The following is a 20,957-nucleotide window of genomic DNA, read 5'->3' as shown; positions in this document are numbered from 1 at the left end:
CCTTCTTTCTTTCTTTTTCCTTTTTCTTGAAAAGTATTTCGTAATGGTTCCTTTATACTTCTTTTGTTGCTCCTATAGCTTTTACTTTTTATTTACTCAATTCCAATTCTAAATCATTTCAAACCGGATTTTGTTCTAAATTTTCAATTATAGATTGAAAAGACATACCAACCGAAAAAAACAATCAAGAACTTACAGAGAACACAGGTCAACAGTAACTGATACGTGCAACCTCTTTCGGGTCAGAGGTCACACCAATCTCACCAAAGAAGAGTCTAAATGGATGTTCTGGCTTCATTGATGAAGAAATGGATTATACATTCAAAATTGTTTGCATTTGGGTCGCATTTAACGGATCGGACGGCGAAGTTTTTGAATAATTACACCTTGCTAGGAGGGCTGAGTGTTTGGGAGGCCACTCTTCAAAACTTCCTGGAACAGCGATTCTTGCATAAATATGGCACAAATGAATAATAGAACACAAATCCCTCCTTGAAAAGACTAAGAATCGCAGTTTGTTTTCCAAACAGGAAGCAAAATCAAGCAGCAACTTCTTGCTCTTTGGTAGCAAGCTGGTTCTGGATGTGCTGAGGGACAACATCAAACTTGGCTAATTGCATTGTGTACGAAGCTCTGCCTTTTGTCATCCCCCTCAGCGTACTGACATATTGAAACATCTCGGCTAGAGGAACCAGCGCATCCACGACCTGCGTTGTTAGAAACTTTGTTGATCATATGCTCTACTCAATGTATAATAGTTCATTAATGAAAGTGATTATGTGAGGTTATTGGAAGTTTTTTTTGTAACTGCCAAAGCCCCTCACAATCCACCCCCTTGGGGGCCAGCGTCTTCGCTGGCACACCGCCCGGTGTCTGGCTCTGATACCATTTGTAACAGTCCAAGTCCACCGCTAGCAGATATTGTCTTCTTTGGGTTATCCCTTCCGGGCTTCCTCTCAGAATTTTAAAACGCGCTTTTTAGGGAGAGGTTTTCACACCCTTATAAGCAATGTTTCATTCCCCTCTCCAACCGAGAATTTTAAAACGCGCTTGTTAGGGAGAGGTTTTCACACCCTTATAAGCAATGTTTCATTCCCCTCTCCAACCGATGTGGGATCTCATAATCCACCCCCCTTGGGAGCCAACATCCTCGCTGGCACACTGCCCGGTGTCTAGCTCTGATACCATTTGTAACAGCCCAAGCCCACCGCTAGCAGATATTGTCTTCTTTGGGTTTTTCCTCTGGGATTCCTCTCAGGGTTTTAAAACGCGTCTGTTGGGGAGAGGTTTCTAGACCCTTATAAGCAATGCCTCGTTCCCCTCTTCAATCGATGTTGGATCTCACTTTTTTTTTTTTTTTTTTTTTTTTTGTCGTTGTTGTGCGAGGGCATTTAGGTTTGTTGCATACCTTGAGACCACCGGGCTTGTCACCAAAGCTGTTGATCTGGCCTCTCCTGGAGTTGAGATCTCCAATTACGTCTCCTAGGTGTTCCTCTGGGGTGACAACTTCGACTTTCATGATCGGTTCGAGCATTCTAGGACCTGCTTTTCTCATCCCTTCTCTGAAAGCTCCCCTAGCTGCAAGTTGAAAGGCCAAGACACTTGAATCTACATCATGGTATGAACCATCGACTAGCACGGCACGAACATCAACCACAGGAAAGCCAGCAAGAACACCATTGCTCATACACTCTTCCAATCCCTTGACCACCCCAGGAATGTATTCTTTTGGCACTGCTCCACCCTTGATTTCACTTTTGAACTCGTATCCACTGCCTGCATCCATTGGTTCGAACCGCACTGTAATATCAGCAAACTGTCCTTGACCACCTGATTGTTTCTTGTGCACATACTTTACTTCTGAAATTTTAGAAATACTTTCTCGGTAGTTAACTTGCGGTGCTCCCACATTAGCTTCAACCTGTTTAAACCAAGCAATCAAAGCATCCAGTTTTACTGTTAACTTCGCTCTTACAAGAAAAGTTTTTCAAGCAATAAAAGATTTTCATGGCTAGCAGTAAAGTATCAAGCAACTTATACAAACCTTATATTCCCTCTTGAGCCTGTCAACAATGATTTCAAGATGCAACTCTCCCATGCCTTCGATCACAGTCTGGTTTATCTCTTCATCACGCGAGAAGTGGAATGATGGGTCTTCTTGAGCCAGCTTGATTAAACCAGTTGCCATCTTATCAACATCAGCTTTTGTTTTCGGCTCGATTGCAACCTTAATCACAGGGTCAGGGAAGTCCATCCGTTCAAGTACAACGGGATGATCTGGGTCACACAGGGTTTCACCGGTAATGGTATCTTTAAGACCGGCTAGAGCGATAATATCCCCAGTAAGGGCAACCTTTACATCCTCTCTGCTGTTTGCATGCATTTCTAGAAGTCTACCAATTCTTTCCTTTTTTCCTTTGTTTGAGTTCAATACATAAGACCCTGCAGAAAGTTTACCAGAGTAGACTCTCACAAATGTTAGTGATCCTACGAACGTATCACTCATGATCTTGAAAGCTAGACCAGAAAATGGTTCGTCATCACTGGCAGCCCTCTCAACTATCAGTTCTGGGTTCTCGGGGTCGGTTCCCTTCATGGGTGGCAACTCAACTGGTGAAGGTAAATAGTCCACAACAGCATCAAGTAATGGTTGGACCCCTTTGTTTTTAAACGCAGAGCCACACATCACTGGAACAAAAGAAGCAGATATCGTCCCCTTCCGAATAAGCTGCTTAATGGTAGACTCATCTGGTTCGATTCCTTCCAAATAATTCTCCATGGCTTGATCATCCAACTCAACAATATTCTCAATCATCTGCGAACGATAATCTTGAGCAAGATCCTCAAGGTCTTCTGGAATATCTTCATACTGAAACTTTGCACCCAGCTCTTCTCCTGACCAAACTATAGCTTTCATCCTCACAAGATCAACAACACCCTTGAAGCTATCTTCAGAGCCAATTGGTAATTGAATAACAAGTGGCTTAGCACCCAAGTTCGTCACAATCATGTCTCTTGTTCGGAAAAAGTTGGCTCCAAGACGATCCATTTTGTTGACAAAGCAAATCCTTGGCACTCCATACTTATCAGCCTGCCTCCACACAGTTTCAGATTGTGGTTCAACTCCAGCAACACTGTCAAACAGACATATTGCTCCATCCAGAACTCTAAGTGCCCGCTCCACCTCAAGGGTAAAATCGACATGACCCGGTGTATCGATAATATTAATGCGGTGTTTGTTCCAAAATGTGGTAGTTGCAGCAGATGTAATGGTAATTCCTCTTTCTTGTTCTTGCTCCATCCAGTCCATTGTAGCTGTTCCCTCGTGTACTTCCCCTATCTTGTAGTTTCTTCCTGTGTAGTATAGAATACGTTCAGTTGTAGTTGTCTTACCAGCATCAATGTGAGCCATGATTCCAATGTTCCTATAGTCTTCTAGCGGGACCGAGCGCTTCCCATCTACAAACAAAAGATGAAAACAAGTAAATCCCCGTTGAGTACTTTCTTCTTAGATAACTTGCATCAGTGAAAGAGTAGGCTGCTGTCTTAGATAACAATTAAACTAGAAAAATACAGTACTCAGCACAAGAATTTGATTTTTGTTATTCTATTGATACTTCTACTTGCTCTGTTATTCTGCCGAAGCTTGGCTGAGGAAGAATTACGAGGAGTAAAACAAAAAACTATGCTGATTCAGGTTGGATATACTATATTTAATTTATAACGGAACCCGACGGAAGGAACGAATGGGATTTCTCCCTTTCCAACTTCACTAGAATCAAGGAGGGTCGGCATGTGATCGTAGCCCGATAGCTGTTCCTATGCCTTTCTAACTCTCTAGTAGCTAAACCTGTAACCAAGGCGACCTATCTTTTTTAAAATCTCAAAAGTGAACAAGATTTCATAAATATTATTCAGGAAACCCCCGCAGAAAATGGAAAACAAAGAATTGAAACCAAGAGCTAAGAGTCGTAATATAGTCCTAATCAATAAGAACACATCCAATTCTATAGGGTTTTATAATTTAACATATCAAGTGAGTATTAACAATAACGCTTAGAACTCGAGCCTCATTCTCAGACCCAGAGCAATTCAAATTAAAATTGAAGGAATGTTGAAAACAAGCAACCTATCCATTGAAAAGCTAAGAAGCCTCATGAATTTATAACTCATGCACAAAAGAAATACGACAGCCAATCTTAAAATTGAATATTCGCGATAGAATGATGACAAGAAAGAATACCTTCGGCAGCCATGGCAATAACAGAGAGGTTGTGTCTGTTCTGATTAAAGAGCTTGGATGAAGCTGATGAAGCGAAACGAAGGTTTCTACCAAAGAATTGGGAGCGGGAAGACAGAGTAAAGGAGGAAGAAGGTCGGGAAGAACGAATGAGAAAGGGAGTTCGAGAGAGAGGCTTTGCAGGCCTTCTCTGATAGCCATTGAAACTGCAGACTGAAGAAGCCGCTCTCACTGACTCTGCCGCCATTATCGTCGTCTTCCTAGCTCTCCGTCTCTCAGAGAGATTTGGAACGGCAATGGAGTTTTCCGAGTTCGTGAAAGGGTGCGTTGGATTACAACCAGTAGATAACATATCGAATTTCTGCAGTTTAGAAATTGTTTTTCCAGAACTACCCTTCTACAATCACAATAATATCCCAATTGCCCTATCCAATCATTTTCATCTTTATAGGCTATCCTTGAGCTCAACTTGGGTATTAGTGCATAAGCGGTTCTCAGCTTAATAGCTCATAAGTTTTATCTTCAGGCTCTAAAGCTATCTTGATTTGATATATGTCACAAGTATTCGGGGTGCAAACCCATTATAAGTTCCAATTTACCGTTATGGACGGTTTTTAAATTCTCTAATAGAGTTTAGTTGGCATCTCTTTAATAGGCTCGACAACCTAAAAATCATAAAGGAGGAGGCAACCCTCGTACTTACACAAGATTACAATGAGGAGTGGTTTGAGACCTATAACCGTACCCTCGAGACTTTTATAAGGTTTTCATTAAGTTCATGCATTTTAGGGCATAATCCAAGTTCGACCTACTCATAATCATAAATGTACGACTATGGATATCTGTCGATCAAGGCTAGTTTACTATTAGGAATTAACTAACAAGCCTCTAATAGTTCCAACAAAGTACAAATCATTGCAGTTAATCTAAGTATGTTATACGGACCCTCAATAGTAAAGTCGAGTTCACAAGTCATTGCGCCTCTAGTCGTCAATCCTGAGCAATGTATGGCTAGTGACTATAACTTTTTCTATATTTTATTTATTTAATATAATTTGCCCAAAACATTCTTGGAGCATAAAAATCTTACTTCCAATTGTAGACATTGCGTGGTGGTGTTTGATTGAAAGCTATAAATGGCAATTTCGTAATTTGGATTGTAAATATGGGCAGAAGTGTCAAAGTGAGCTGTGGGACATGCCAGTTTGGATTTGGCAAAGAGCAGGCTTGGAAGGCGCCACATAGCCTTGCAATTCCACACCGCATATTATAGGATGTGGTTTTTGCCAAACCATTTCCCTTTCCTCACAACTTCAACCTCAAATATATATAAATTTTCAAAACGTATTTAAATACCCGACCTGTTTCTAGTGGAACATGTCCTCAAAATATTGAACTAGTTAGACCTAGTCGGCCTAGGACATGGTCAACTCAAGGCTTGACTTAATCGAAGGCTCGACTTAGCCCAGACTAACTTAGTGACCCTAATTTCGATAGAGCTCAAACTTGCAAAGCCTATTCGTCCTACATTCTTTCGGCTTTCATATCCTTTTATATTGGGACTAATTTCATCCGTAAGAATATATATAATTTCATACCTTAGGGATATATTTTCGGTAGATATTTATTATTTTTTTATTACAAAAATTGGAATTTTGGGATCTTGCATAAATTCTTGTTTTTAAGCCAGTGGGCTGGATCGCACCAAGTAGGCCCAGCCCATTAGGTGCTCAAGCTCGTACTTGGGCCCATCATGGCTAATAATGTCACAATTCAGCAACTGGCCACTCTTATCCATCATGCCATTGTCCATTAATGTGAAGGTGGAGTGGACCCATAAGATATTTCCTTTTTTATTCCTCTATAATTTTTAATATATACTCTCCCTATTTTTGTCTGTGTTCATTTAAAGATCTTATATCTATTCTATCGAATGGAGTTCTTAATTTTTAAATAATGAATTGATGAACGTGGTAGAGAAGCGAAAATGGTCGGTAATAAGAGTAGAACTAATTACACTGAAACTTGACTAATTCTAAATTTCATATGGCAATCGGATGTAATGGATACTTGCATAAATAGTAACATTAGAATTACACGATAGTAATTACATTATTAATCTCATAATATCCAAATTTTCCTTTTCACTTTCCCAAGAAACAAACAAGATAAAAAGTGACTAGGGCAGAACGCCTTGGGCCGCCGCTGCCGACGAAGCATAGGTGTTAATAAGAGCAAGTGAATTGCTGGTCAAATGCGCAACTCTAACAATGTGCCGTCGGACCTTAGCCTTCACACTGAACCTATTACTAACACTCCGCCCGCCAAACCCTTCCATACACGTCTCTTCGTCGGTTAGAGCAGAGCTAACCCATGTCTCAATGTCGCTAATCAAAGCCCCAAAATCATACCCTCTAGGACGACACAATTCGCGAATCGCCCTATGAAGCTCGAACACTGAGTCGCCTACCTCCTCTATGCAATCGGAGATTGCCGACGCGTCTCTCCGTCGTAGTCCACGGGTTTTGGCTAGTCTTCTCATTGCCACAGCCGTGGATCGGGCGGAGGCGAGATTGACATGGAGGGCAGCGAGAGATAGCGTCTTGGGGTTGGTCTTGATCTTGCCGGCGTACACCGAGAGTGAATTGTAACAGAGGCGAGGGTATGAAGTGGCACTGCACGAGGTTCTCACATACTCTGTGTTTGTTCTGAATCTAGCAGGGGATTTGTGGGTTCTTCCGGCGGCGGAGCAGACATGAATTTGGTCGGAAATTATGAGGAGGAGGAGGAGGAGAAACAGGAATTTGGGAAGAGAAAAATGGAAATTCCCCATTGTTTTGCTGGTGTAGATCTGGGTGGGAGGGAATATGAAGATCTGGAGAAGAAGGGGAACCAAATTTATGGTGGGGAATTAGGTAATTAAAGATCGTGGTTCCCACAAACAGGGAAAATGGTAACATGAAATTGGAGTGAATTTGAGACAGAATTGAAACAATTGGTACGATGTTAGTTAGCTTGATTATTGAAGATGATCAAAGAAATGGACCCACCTCCTCCACACACACCTCTTCAATCAAATTTGTTTAAATTAGGCTCTATACATTTCATGATTATGTTTGATAATTAAGAGAAAAAACATGATGTCAGAGGTACCAAAATCAAAATTATATCTAAAATATCATTTAATTACATAATTAATAGGATATATGAGGATTTAAAATGATAGTCCTCATGAAAAGAATATCAAACTATATGTATCAAACTGATTGTTGCCAAGTACGTCCTAGATTAACTGCACTCTTAATTTTCTTCGAATTTGAATCCGTCCCTTTATTTATATATATATATATATGAATTTAAAAATGTTTAAATGACATGATAACTCGATCAATTTAGATTATCCAACCCAAAAATTAGATCGATTCACAAATTGATTTTTGTAATTAGATCAATTCGACCCATCTAAAAATTAGGTTATAATCCAACCTTACCTCACTTTTAAAAAGATTAAGAATATGAAGTTAGTAGCCGATGTTAATGACTTGTTGTGACTTTTAAATTTTTAATATTTAAAATTTATAAAATTTTAATTATTAATATAATATCTCAATTTAAAAAATAGTGGGGTAAATTTAGCTCAATGGTAAGTTTTAAAATTTGTGGGTGAATTAGTGGAGACAGTTGAATTTAAGGTTAAATTTAATAAAATTAAAAACTTAAGTTTTTTTTATTTATTTTTAATTAATTTATTTGAGCACTTATTAAAAAAAATTATGTGAGGTTGAAAATAATTTCTATAAATATTAGTCATTTCTCATTGATTGAGGGCCAAACGTCAAAATCAAAATTATCTTTCAATAAATAGATTTTTGTACGTTGAATGATTTTATATTATTTATTGATGTAAGAAATAGGTTCTAATTTAACTTATTTTATAAATATAATGTGCTTAATTTAAAAATTAATGAAACTATATATTTTAACGTAATAAACAAGTTTATTCATTAAAAAAAAAAAATCATTACGTACGGATATAATTTCTTCTTCAATTATTAACTATTTTAGAAAGTGTCGTATCAAATAATTATAATTAATTATTTTTTACAAAATATAACAAATTCTTTTCAAAGTTAAGTATCAATTTGTTTTAATATTTATAATTTTTAATCCTAATTATTTAAAAATCTTAGTTATATTTTTTACGAAATAACTAAACTTTATAAATGATAAAATATAGAGACTAAATTATTATTAAAGAATTAAATTGTTATTTTCTTTCAGAAGTGTTTTTATACCTACTTTTTAATTATTTTAAAATTAATTTTGAATATAATATATGTGTTTTTGTAAAAATAGATTTTACAACTTTTGTTGATAAAAGTTATAGCTAATTAATTAATGTAACCGTATAAATTAGTGCCTATCATAAATTAAATTTAGTATTATTCAATATATAATTATAATAATCAATCAAGTTAAATTAAAACAAATAAATTTTATTCCTTAAACTAATTCAAAATAATATTAATAATTAAATAATACGATATAATAACTAAAATTAATTAAGTAAGTCTTTTTTTGTTGTTTATTTTAGGTAAAAAGATTACACTTATATGAAGGGTATTAGAATTTGTTTTCGTATTATAATGTTCTGATCTTTAAAAAAATAAAATTTTGTGAACAAAAAAATGGAAATATTAAATAAAATAAATGCTGTTTATTTATTTATTTTTTAGTTTGAGGAAATAATAAAATACTTTTTTTTTTTTTTTTTTTTTTTTTTTTTTGTAATCTGAATATTTCCTTCAATATCAACCATGTATTTCTCCGCAGATATTTCATTTTAGGATAATACTGAAATAATTATTCGACTTTATCTGAATTTTTCGTCCTTTCTATATTAAAATATTTAAAAAATCTGAAATATTTTCTCACTCTCGTGTGATGCTATTGCTGACCTCTTCAATATAATATTTGAAGAATATATTATAATATATTAGTTATGAAATATATTTTAGATATTATATCTTAATATTATTTTCATTATTTGATTGATAGTATATTTTATTTTATTTTTAATATTTAATTAGTTTATATTTTCCTTATTATAGATATAAGTTGGTAGCAAGGAAATGTGACACCCTAATTGTGATACGTGAGTAAAGGATGAGTACATAAATGAGCTTAATACCACATTTGAATGATAACTATTTGAATGCTAGTCACTATTTATACAAATAAGGTACATATTTTTGTTCGATTGCTCAATCATAGAAATTTTAAGGTTAAATTCGCTTTGTTTTGAACAATTCTATGTTAGGTGACCACCTGTAAAACTTTATATGATGCATGTGAGTGAAAATAAACCATGTTGAAATAACTCGTATTGGTTTGTAGGGATAGTCTTCACTCTTGGAAGCGAGGAATGAGTAACTTGACCATGTCGTAAGGAATGCAGCGGTTTGTCGAGGTCATCAAGTGTCAAATCCAGATTCTAAATCTTAGACGCCAACCTTGCTTGAAGTGAACTTTAAGCATTTAGCCTTTTTTTTTTCCTCCATGCCTAGGACATCGATATTGGGTCACGAGTTTGATTTTTAGGTCTGGATTAGTTGGTATTGAATTGGGTGGATTTTGTGTATATTCATGTCATTAACACAACTTCCTCAACCCTACACTAATTAAGAAAGAAAAGGAAAAAATGAATCTAAAACTATTTGGCACAATACTAACCATATATACAATAACCAAAAGCTTTGAAATTTAAGGAGAAAATGGGGAGTAGAAAAGAGTATGAAAATGGAGTGACATTATAAAATATTAAGAACATACAAAGGAAAGGGAGACACATGGGGTCACTGACAGCGTGGTGAACAAATACATCCATAAACCTGTGGGTTCCAAGGCCCATGCGGCCTTCTGCAAGGACACTATGTCAAATTAGATCGCATTACAAAAAAAATCCTTTTCGAACCGGTTGAGGATGGAGATCGGCTCACAGTTCTCTTATTCAAATTATCTTGTTGATCGAATATTTTAAATAAAAAATACTTGTTTGAGATTTAAATCATTACACTGGCAAAATTTATAATATGATTTTATATAGACCTTAATCGATTAAGGGCATAGTTGTTACGAATCACGACTCTCCACAATAGTATGATATTGTCCACTTTAAGGGCTTCCCAAAGACTTCATACTTGGGCTTCCCAAAAGGCTTCATACGAATGGAGATGTATTCCTTATAAACCCATGATCAACTCCTAAACTAGCCAATGTGGACTCCTTCTAAACTGACCAATGTGGTACTTCCTCCCAATCATCCTCTGGTCAACTTGACTAATCTGAGCAACTAAAAAATAGAGTTACAATCTGACTCAACTAAGTTACATAAACATTTATAACAACCGGATGTGGTGTGACTTATAAATGTTTAATATTTGAAGTTGATGAGATTTTAGTTATTAATATAATATGTATTATAGATAAGTAAGATTTTTTAGATAATTAAAAAGATAACCCGAGGTTAAAATAGAGGATTGGATCACTAGTTCAACTCAACTGAATCGAATTGAATCTGTACTCCGACGAGAAGACAATAAATAAGTTTAACTAGAATTAGTGTAATTATTATTTTTACTCTCGTAAATATTTTGGCAAAGAAAATGGTAGAATGTGTGGGGTATGCCAATGGGCTATAACATCACTTCAATTAACACAAAACCTGAGAAGGACATCTTGATTTGTTGCTAACACATTTATTGAGAAGCTTTTAATATTATACACATAATCATTTTTTCTTTTTAAATATTTTTGTGGTTTTTCTTTTAAAAAAAAATCTTAATAATCCAAATGTAAACGATCTAGTGGAACACTTACTATTCATATTTCATTGGTTTCAATTTAAAAATTAAAAGCTAAATTTTAGATATTTTTTTAAGATTAATTTTTTCTCAAACTTCGTCCTACATTTTATAAATATTCTTATTTATTTCAAGTTGATCGGGTTGATAACTCAAAAACTTTATAACGTTGGACCAAAATCAAACTTAGGAATAAGTATCCAGACAAGAAATATCTAACCCATCTTTTGCAAGTGAGTTTACCGAATAAGATGTTTCTGAGACAAATTAATCGAAAGATATAAGACTAGACTTTTAACTCAATGTTTCTCTCAACAATATAAACTAGACTACGACCAAATGTTTAATTGGTGGAGTTAAACATTTATTTTTATAAAGATTGAAAAAGGAAGAAAAGGGACAAAAAGTTGGTTGGGTTGAGATAAAAATGAATAAAAAAGCTGACACGTCCCACATGATGTATTTATTATTTGTTGTTATTATTATTATTATTATTATTATTATTGGTTACTGCTAAAAACATTTTTTTCAAAGCTAAAGTGGGTTTAGGTTTTCCAAACCATCATGATCTTGTAACCCTTCATCAAACCTATGAACCTAAGAAAGCCTTCATATATTCCGAATTTAATCAAATCTTAGATATAATCTGATATGTGGATATCACTGCGAGGGAAGTAAGATTTGGATTATCTTGTTGATCGAATATCTCAAGACAAGAACATTGTTTGAGATTCGAATCATTCCATAAGCAAGATTGATTATGTCGAGCTTGAATAATTCTACATGCAACCTAAACTACCATTGCAAAGAAACTTAGTCATTGGTTAAAGGAAAGCACAAATACTTTTTTTACCATATTTTTCAAGTCTGCTTAAAAATATGGCTTTAAAAGTCTCAAAATGAAACTATTAAAGGTATTGTAACAGTCATACTTAATGACCATAATTAACCATTATGTAATTGTAACTTAAAGTAAATAAAAAGTCTTGAAATAAATACAATAACTCTAAATTGTATTCCACCAAAAATTTATAACATGAAACTTCATTTTTCTTCAATATGGCATGAATTGAAATATCTTTTGACAATTTCAACAATATTTTCTTCACATCTTCATTGAAGCATATTGTATGATTGATGTCTCTTGGTTCATATCATAATCATTTCGAATAATTATATTTAAATAGGTAAAATTAATTAATTAATTAATTTTTTTTTTAAAAAAAAAAAGTTAATATTCTTATAGTTAATAATATGGATAGAACCATTCCTATCCGTTTAAAAAAATATCTATAAAATTTTAAAAATAACATTATTTAATTAAACAAAGACGGTAATTATATATATATATATATATAAAATTGTGCATTCGAACGAATAATATAGTTTAAAATTATAAATAAATAAGTAGACACAATTTCTAAATAATAATTAAACTATGGGCTTTTTAGTAAATTTGAAAGTATTTAACATAATTAGACCAAATGGGCTCAAAATCAATAAATGGGCTGGGCCTTGGCGTTTCTTCATCGAATTCCTTCACCAACTAACCCATCACTTTACAAAATTGCCCCTCTTAATAGAAATTATTTAACAGTTTTTTAATCGAAATATTGTTAAACGCAACTATTTCAAATATTCGTTACATACATACATATTAAGGAATATTTTAAATACCCATAATCTTTATAGCCTAAATAAATTTATAATTTATTTTTATCATTAAGGTTCAGGGATTTTAGGAATTAGTGAGAATAAATATTTATGGGATATTAAATATTTAAAGAAGCATAATTTATGATTTATTTTATTTTAATCACAAATCATTGGAATAAATAGACCATTAAATGGATTGGCTTCTCAATCACACCACATGTCAAATCTAAGTCAAATTTTGATTGGACAAAAGTCAACATAGTTGTTTAACTTGGTTGGATAAAATCAACTCACGTCAAACTTTAAAATTATTTATGTTTCATTGATACTCTTAAAAAAATATTTAATTTCAAAATATCCTTAAATTTTTTTTAAAAATTCTCACAAATTTTTCATTTTCTCTTTTTTTTTTCTTTCAATAATTGTATATTTATTTATTTATTATTATTATGTGGTGAATACCCTCTTAATCTCTTAAATTTTTTTTTGAGGTTATTAATGAAAATTTAAAAGTTAAAAAATATTTTTAAAATAAAGTATTAATGGTATTTTTTGGAACTTTTGAATTTAAGAGTATTTTTTTAGATAAAATATAAATTTTAAATACATTTTTATTAATTTAAAGGCATCTTTATTAATTATTTAATCTTTAATTTAAAGTGAAAATGATAATTTTGAATATATATATTATTATTATTATTATGTGGTGAATACCCTCTTAATCTCTTAAATTTTTTTTTGAGGTTATTATTGAAAATTTAAAAGTTAAAAAATATTTTTAAAATAAAGTATTAATGGTATTTTTTGGAACTTTTGAATTTAAGAGTATTTTTTAGATAAAATATAAATTTTAAATACATTTTTATTAATTTAAAGGCATCTTTATTAATTTAATCTTTAATTTAAAGTGAAAATGATAATTTTGAATATATATATTATTATTATTATTATGTGTTCATCACATTTTCAAACTTTTTATATAAGTTTTTTTTTTTTTTTTTTTTTTTTTTGTATTTTTTTTGTAGTTTTTTAAAAACAACTTTACGTAAAGTTTGAAAATGAGGAAAAAAAAGGGTTATAAAATAAAAATTAAAGGGAAAGAGGGAAGGTAAGTCAAAATTTGCTCCCAAATGATGGTGGTAGAAAAGAATAATTTAATAGACAGGTGAGTGTTAGGAATCACGGGCCTCCACAATGATATAATATTGTCTAGTTTGAGCATAAGCTCAAAATTCCAATTTTGATTCTCTCCCAACAATTCTCAACAATCCTGTCCTCGAACAAAATATTCAGGATTCTATCCACATGACTAAGTTAAGGGCATTGTTTCGATGTCATACTAGGAATCACAAACCTCCACAATGATATAATATTGTTCACTTTGAGCATAAGCACTCGTGACTTTATTTCTTGTTTCCCTAAAAGACTTCGTAACAACAAAGATGTATTCCTTACTCATAAATCCATGATCATCCTTAATTAGTCAATGTGAGACTTAGTGGATCTATTATGACAATCGCTGGAGTGGACAGAATTTCAAAGAAGCATCAAATTACATTATTTGAATGTTTCTTTTTTGAGTCGGAGGAAAGAAAAGACGTCTAAGGATTGATACTCATCAAGATCAAGGTGTGGGCCAAACATCATAGACATTTAAACTCCAAGTTGATATCTACTTTTCATTTAAACTCCAAGATGATTGAATTCCAAACCCAAAAAGAACCACAATTTCATTCCAAGTTCTTCAGAAAACACATCTCTTCCACCTCTCTTCCTTGGTTGTTTCTGAGTTTCAATGACGATTAATGACGATTGTCTTACCCAGTAATGACGTTATTAAATGAGGTTTTAATTAGAAGCTTATGGAATTAAAAACCCTAATCAATGAAAGTGGAGTTTCCCTAAGTTCATAATTTGTTAATGAAAAAGAAAAAAGAATTTGAATTTGGTAGCTGAAGGGTCGCTTTTGGATGTGGTTAATGTACTTTGAAATTGAATACTTCATCATCAACTTAAGTGGGATGGTGGGTGGGAAAGTTTGTCATTTTTTTAGGCTAAAATAATCCATCTCATCTTCTTTAACAAAATTAACAAAAAATATTATAAACATTCAATTAATATTCATATATCATCTTTATTCTCTTTCAACTTTTTATAATCTAATTATTTTAATTTCAAAAAAAAGCTTGAGCTCGACCAACAAAGTGTTAGATTTTGACATAACTAAGCCAGAAACATAAACCATTGAAGTTTGAAGTGATGATATTATTGAATACTGAACTTGACTTTTATAGACGGGACGATACTCTAACTATTTTGACCTAATCAAATTCTTCTAACACAAACGCGAGTATAGTTCGTATAGTTCAAGTAGTTAAATATTAACGTTGCTTGTTGAGAAGGGAGAATAGAGGATGACTATTATTGTTGTCTCTAGATGTTCTACTCGACGCATCTCTATCTCAGCTTCTTTCTAAGTTAATATTTACTCTTGGGAGAGATCGATCCTATAACTTGATCGTGAAAAGCTAGAATAAATGCAAACTTTTCATATGGTCCATTTTTCATAGAAGCCTCAACACCGCTGACCAGAGATGTCCATCAAGAGAGAAGTAGGAAATAAGGAAGCTTTCCTCGTCCTTGTCCTTGTCCTTGTCCTTATCCCAACCTCTTATTTTTATCTTCGTCCTCGCAAAATTCTCCATTTATTCGTAAGGTGGGTTTTGATATATATAATAGAAAATTAAATAATTGAAACCTTAAAAATTCAATCTTCTCAAGTAATAGAAGCAATAAATGCTTTCCTAAGCTACCTCTCCCCTAGACAAAACCCTAACTTACAATTGCAACATTCACCTTATCCATATTCTTAAACATTACATTATTAAAAACATCAAATGTTTTGAAGAACAAGAACAGAAAAAAAAAAAAAAAAAAAAAAAAAAAAAAAAAAAAAAAAAACAAACCAAACAATCAAAACTCTTACGTGGTTGGCTTTGCTTAGTTTAATGACAGGATGGGACACCGTAGGAACATAGCAAGTGTTGTTCATGTTTATATACTTAATCAAGTCAAATGGTCTTTCTTTCTTTGTAGTGTCATCAAAGTAACTTGTTTTTATATGTTCTTTATGTCCTGTTTAGACACTTGGCCTATGAATATCATCGGTATTTTGTCCCAAATTATGTCAAGAAAATGACTGTTTGAATTGTAACTAAAACAAAATGTACTGAATGCTTTAAGTATAATCGATGGTACATATATTTTCTTTTTTTCTAAGTTTTATATTCTTCTTGTTTGTCACTGTTTCTTATGAAGACTTGTAGGGTAAAGGGTCGATGTTCATATCCACCAACCTACGCCAAGAGACACAAGTCAAAAGCCAATAGAAGTGGAAATCTATATCAACCACCCATATGCTTTTCGTGCCCTGTTATTGAGAGGTGACATTAAATATATATATATATATATATATAGACACATGTGAATATTTCAAAAAAAAAAAAAAAAAATCGGTTCTCGAGTTGAAAAATAGCGAATGGAAAGAACCTAAACTTAAAAAATCACTTTTTATAGCCACCATGGACTTTAGGTTTTTCCTTTTCACTTAAGATAACTCACGCTGTGTAATGCTCCATGCTTAGAGTTTAGACTTGGGTTTTGAAATTGAATTCGATAACGATGGCTTTGACATTTTCCTACATCCCTTATGATATGATATGATCATGTTACTTATTTGTCTTAAATTGCTTTTAAGATTGAAAACTATCCTTATAAGCTAGCGTGAATTCTTTCAACATGTTTTTCTGTGTTGGTTTGTGGGGTTGTCTCCACTTTTTAGAAGTAATTCAAGACAAGTAGGTAAATGTTGTCATGTTGTAGGGATGTATGAGAATGTTAAGGTTATTGGGTGCTAGATTTGAATTCTAAATTTTAGCATGAATCCTAGACATGGAACATTAAACACTACATTATATCTCAAATAGGATCATAAGGGGTTTGAATGAAACTATTGTGAGATCTCACATTAGTTAGAGAGTGAAACGAAACATTTCTTGTAAGGATGTATAAACCTCTCCCTAATAGACGCGTTTTAAAATTTTGAGGGGAAACCCGAAAGGAAAAGTCTAAAGAGAAAAATATCTACTAGTGGTGGACTTGAACTGTTATAAATGGTATTAGAGCAAAACACTCGGTGGTGTGCCAGAGAGGATGTTGGTCCCCCAAAGGAAGTGGATTGTGAGATCTCACATTGGTTGGGGAAGGGAACTAAACATCCCGTGTAAGTGTGTGGAAAACCTCTCTCTAATAGACGTGTTTTAAAACTATCGATGAGTTGTTACCAATCGTATCAGAGCTAGACATCGATCAGTGTCCCAGCGATGACAGACCCCTAAGAGGGTGGATTGTGAAATCTCACAATGGTTGAAGAGAGGAACGAAACATTTCTTATAAGAGTATGAAAACCTCTCTCTAGTAGACACATTTTGAAACCTTGAGAACAAACCCGAAATGGAAGATAAGCTCAAAGCTGACAAGTAGTGGCTTGGACTGTTATAAACATACGTATACGTATTTAATTTCATAAATGGAGAAAAAACTGAGCTAGTTTATATTTGAATGTGTGAGTTTATAAATCCATTTTATATTCTTTGATAATAAATGCATCCTAAGGTCTAATCTCATAATTTAAGGATTCAATATATATATATGTTAAATCTTGCACGAAACCAACTCATTAGCAATTTAAAGAATGATATGGTTTAGCTCTATCTAAAATTTATTCCCCCTACTATCATTCAATAGTACCGTAGCGCAACGACCTAAGGCAGAGCAGACTAGGAGAGACACTAGGGTGTCGAGAGGTTCCGCAGACGCCAAACACCAAGGCTTTGAGGTGTCTGGGACGCTGACCCTGAGGATACCAATTCATCGAACAGGTTGTGTGCATTGGATTATTAGTGCAAAAGGTAGCTATGTTTTGGGCCCTCCAGTGGCAAATGGCAGCACCATATTAATGTCGCTACTTTAAGAAAGGACACGTAAACGTAGATATGACGAAATGGGTGATGTATATGCCTATGAGATGTTGGAGTAAAAGTTCACCAAGGGAAAAGCTTTTTCTTTTATTTATCAACCTTAAATTAAAAAATAATATTAATATCTTTACGAGCTATTGTTAGAGTTCTTTTCATTTTACGAACCGGTTTATAAGAAGAATACTCGAGTTCAACAATAGTAACAACTCCTCATCACACATTTGGGAAGTTACGACTGCCTTAGCCACTTACTATCGTTTCAGTGTTGCTCATAAAGTTTTCTCGTTCAAATAATTATTAAACTATGAAAATTAAATTAAAATAAATTTATAACAGCTTAAGCTCACCCCTAATAGATATTGTCTGCTTTGGCATTTATGTACGTCGTCAGCCTCACGGTTTTAAAACGTGTTTGTTAGAGAAAGGCTTTCGCACCCTTATAAAAACTGCTTCGTTCTCCTCTCCAATTAAGGGCCTAGCGTTCTCGCTGGCACACCTCCCGGTATCGTGCTCTTATACTGTTTGTAACAGCCCAAGCCCACTATTAGCAAATATTGTCCACTTTGACCCGTTACATATCGTCATCAGCCTCACGGTTTTAAAATGTGTATGCTAGGGAGAGATTTCCACACCCTTATAAAGAATGTTTCATTCCACTCTCCAACCGTGGGCCTAGCATTCTCACTGGCACACTGTCCCGTGTGTGGCTCCGATACCATTTGTGTAACACCACAAGCCTACTACTAGCAGATTTTGTCCACTTTGGCCCGTTACGTATCGTCATCAGCCTCACGGTTTTAAAATGTGTATGTTAGGGAGAGGTTTTCACACCTTATAAAGAATGATTCATTCCCCTCTCCAACAGTGGGGTCTAGCATCTTCACTGGCACACCGCCTAGTGTGTAGCTCTTATACCATTTGTGTAACACCACAAATTCACTACTAACAGATTTTGTCCGTCTTGGCCCGTCTCACGGTTTTAAAACATATATACTAGGGAGAAGTTCCGCACCCTAAGAATGTTAACATGTGTAAGCTCTATATTTGGCTGCCCATCTCCATTTAGTGGAGCTAACCACACCAGAACACTGCCATTGTAGTTCCTCTGTCTTTTTCATGGCAAAAATGGTGGACCTCAAAATCTTCATCCTTCTAATTAATCTCCCATTTCATGCGTGTGTGTGTTTTGTAGTATATATTAAGCTGCTGCAACGTAAAGCCTTAGAACAAACACACACACACACATAACACAGACAGCCTTTATAGAGCCTTTTAGGTGCTTCAAACAACGCACCAAAGCACCCTAACCATTCGATTTTGTGTTGAAAATGGGCAGGCAACCATGCTGCGACAAACTTGGCGTTAAAAAAGGGCCTTGGACCGCCGAGGAAGACAAGAAGCTCATCAACTTTATACTCACTAATGGGCAGTGCTGTTGGCGGGCTGTCCCTAAGCTTGCTGGCCTCCGCCGCTGCGGCAAAAGCTGCCGTCTTCGTTGGACCAATTACCTCCGCCCTGACCTTAAGCGAGGCCTTCTCACTGAAGCTGAAGAACAATTGGTGATTGATCTTCATGCTCGCCTTGGAAACAGGTTGGGTTCATGTTTCGATGAATTCAATCACAATTTTCAAAAAAGTTTTGATTTTTCTTGTACCCTTTTACTCAATTTAGCTTCAAACCTCCTTCTCAACCACCTTTTCTTGAATTTCAAGTTGAAAAGATAGTTTTTTTACACATTTTCAAGTAGAGGGTTGGAAAAAAAAACAAGCTTCAATCTTAAGCATTGATTTTGAGACAAATTATTGTTTATTTCTTCCGTCGTTTACCGTCCGTTTTTGTTGAGGATTATTGGAAGTGAGTCCCACATTCGTTAATGTAATCGAAGATCATGGGTTTATAATGAAAAACTCATGCTCAAAGTAGACAATATTATATCATTGTGCAGAGTAATGATTCCTAACAGATTTTGCTTCTCTCTGAAGAGCTTGAAAGCAAAAATTTTTAAAAAAATCAATTTTTTTTTTTAATTTTTTCAGATGGTCGAAGATAGCGGCCAGATTACCGGGAAGAACCGACAATGAAATAAAGAATCATTGGAACACTCACATAAAGAAGAAGTTGATTAAGATGGGAATCGATCCAATTACGCACGAACCGATCCAAAAACAGCCAGAGGATCCGAAAGGCCAGACAGAAAATTCCACCGGAAACCACCATTGCACGGCGGAGAACGACAGCAGCTTGGAGAACAGCAGCTCGATCACCACGGACAGCGGTTTCTGGATTGATGAGGAAACACTTTGGAACAATAGCCCACCAACGAGTGCAAAAGAAGGCAAGTTTGTGTGGGAAGAGAGCTGTTCATGGCTTCTTGATTGTGAGGATTTTGGTATCCATGATTTTGGGTTTGACAATTTTAATGATTTTGAATTCATGAACACAACAGAAATGGAAGGAAAAAACTAGAAAATGTAATTAATATGCACATGTTACAAAGTAGCATGTACATGAACTTTGGGGGATAAAAAAAAAGATGTCTTTTATTTATTGTTAGGGTAATTTATTAAAGTGACAGAAAAACATGAGACATTAACATGTTATAATGTTTTTGTTTTGGTTTATGTAAAGTGTCTAGAGAGGAGAGCATGCATGTTGCTATTTATGTATATTTGTCTGTGTATTTATTCTTGTAATAATAAAGTGAGAGAAACAGAAGGGATAAGGATAATCTTCCCACTCTTATTGTAATTTTTTTCCTTACAATTTGAGTTGTGTTTCCTTGCAAGCACTTTAATTAAAAACATATTCTTTTTAATATAGTAACGGTCGTATGATTATATACACGTTACTAAACCATGTTTAAATTAGAGGTGTTCGTGGGTTGGATCGAATTAGATTGAGTTATACCTAATCAAACTGTTCGAGTTCAAAATTAAAAAAAAAAAAATGTAAATATCTAATTGTATTATAAGCCAAAAAAATGTTTTTTTTTTGTTAATCATAGTAAATTTGAATTCGTCTATAAAATTTTCAATTATTTAAATTAAACTCAACCCAAATAAATTCATAACGGGTTGAATTGGGTTGAGTTTGGATCAAGTTTTTTGAACACCTCTCATTCAAATTCTTCGAAGACTTAAAAAAAAGACACTTTTAGAC

The 20,957-nt window shown here is 34.0% G+C and overlaps 2 protein-coding genes and 1 pseudogene across 2 annotated transcripts; 1 reads left to right on the top strand and 2 right to left on the bottom strand.

Annotated features, from left to right (window-relative positions):
* Positions 1–271: 271 nt before the first annotated feature.
* Positions 272–4,575, bottom strand: LOC111808777 (elongation factor G-2, chloroplastic). The gene is made up of 4 exons (XM_023694944.2): positions 4,244–4,575; positions 2,045–3,459; positions 1,409–1,921; positions 272–707 (listed from the first exon to the last, which is right to left on the bottom strand). The coding sequence occupies exons 1-4, from the start codon at positions 4,485–4,487 to the stop codon at positions 540–542; spliced, it is 2,340 nt and encodes a 779-aa protein (XP_023550712.1). The 5' UTR covers positions 4,488–4,575; the 3' UTR covers positions 272–539.
* A 1,690-nt stretch (positions 4,576–6,265) lies between these two features.
* Positions 6,266–7,172, bottom strand: LOC111808659 (21 kDa protein pseudogene; annotated as a pseudogene).
* Positions 7,173–19,016: 11,844 nt separating this feature from the next.
* On the top strand, positions 19,017–20,529 carry LOC111809116 (MYB-like transcription factor ODO1). The gene is made up of 2 exons (XM_023695468.2): positions 19,017–19,389; positions 19,835–20,529. Exons 1-2 carry the CDS (start codon positions 19,127–19,129, stop codon positions 20,262–20,264), a joined length of 693 nt encoding a protein of 230 aa, XP_023551236.1. The 5' UTR covers positions 19,017–19,126; the 3' UTR covers positions 20,265–20,529.
* Positions 20,530–20,957: the final 428 nt, after the last annotated feature.

The sequence above is a fragment of the Cucurbita pepo genome, chromosome 13, assembly GCF_057944985.1.
Source record: "Cucurbita pepo subsp. pepo isolate OVF chromosome 13, ASM5794498v1, whole genome shotgun sequence".
NCBI lineage: Eukaryota > Viridiplantae > Streptophyta > Magnoliopsida > Cucurbitales > Cucurbitaceae > Cucurbita > Cucurbita pepo.
The sequence above is the reverse complement of the archived record's forward strand: the minus strand, read 5'-3'. Positions and strand labels throughout refer to the sequence as shown.

Excerpts from the sequence above, each read along its gene's own strand:
- LOC111808777 (XM_023694944.2), bottom strand. The coding sequence starts at position 4,487 with ATGGCGGCAGAGTCAGTGAGAGCGGCTTCTTCAGTCTGCAGTTTCAAT. Across the intron at positions 3,460-4,243 it reads TATTGCCATGGCTGCCGAAG|ATGGGAAGCGCTCGGTCCCG; the intron begins GTATTCTTTCTT and ends TTTTGTTTGTAG. Across the intron at positions 708-1,408 it reads ACAAGCCCGGTGGTCTCAAG|GTCGTGGATGCGCTGGTTCC; the intron begins GTATGCAACAAA and ends CTAACAACGCAG.
- LOC111809116 (XM_023695468.2), top strand. The coding sequence starts at position 19,127 with ATGGGCAGGCAACCATGCTGCGACAAACTTGGCGTTAAAAAAGGGCCT. Across the intron at positions 19,390-19,834 it reads CATGCTCGCCTTGGAAACAG|ATGGTCGAAGATAGCGGCCA; the intron begins GTTGGGTTCATG and ends TAATTTTTTCAG.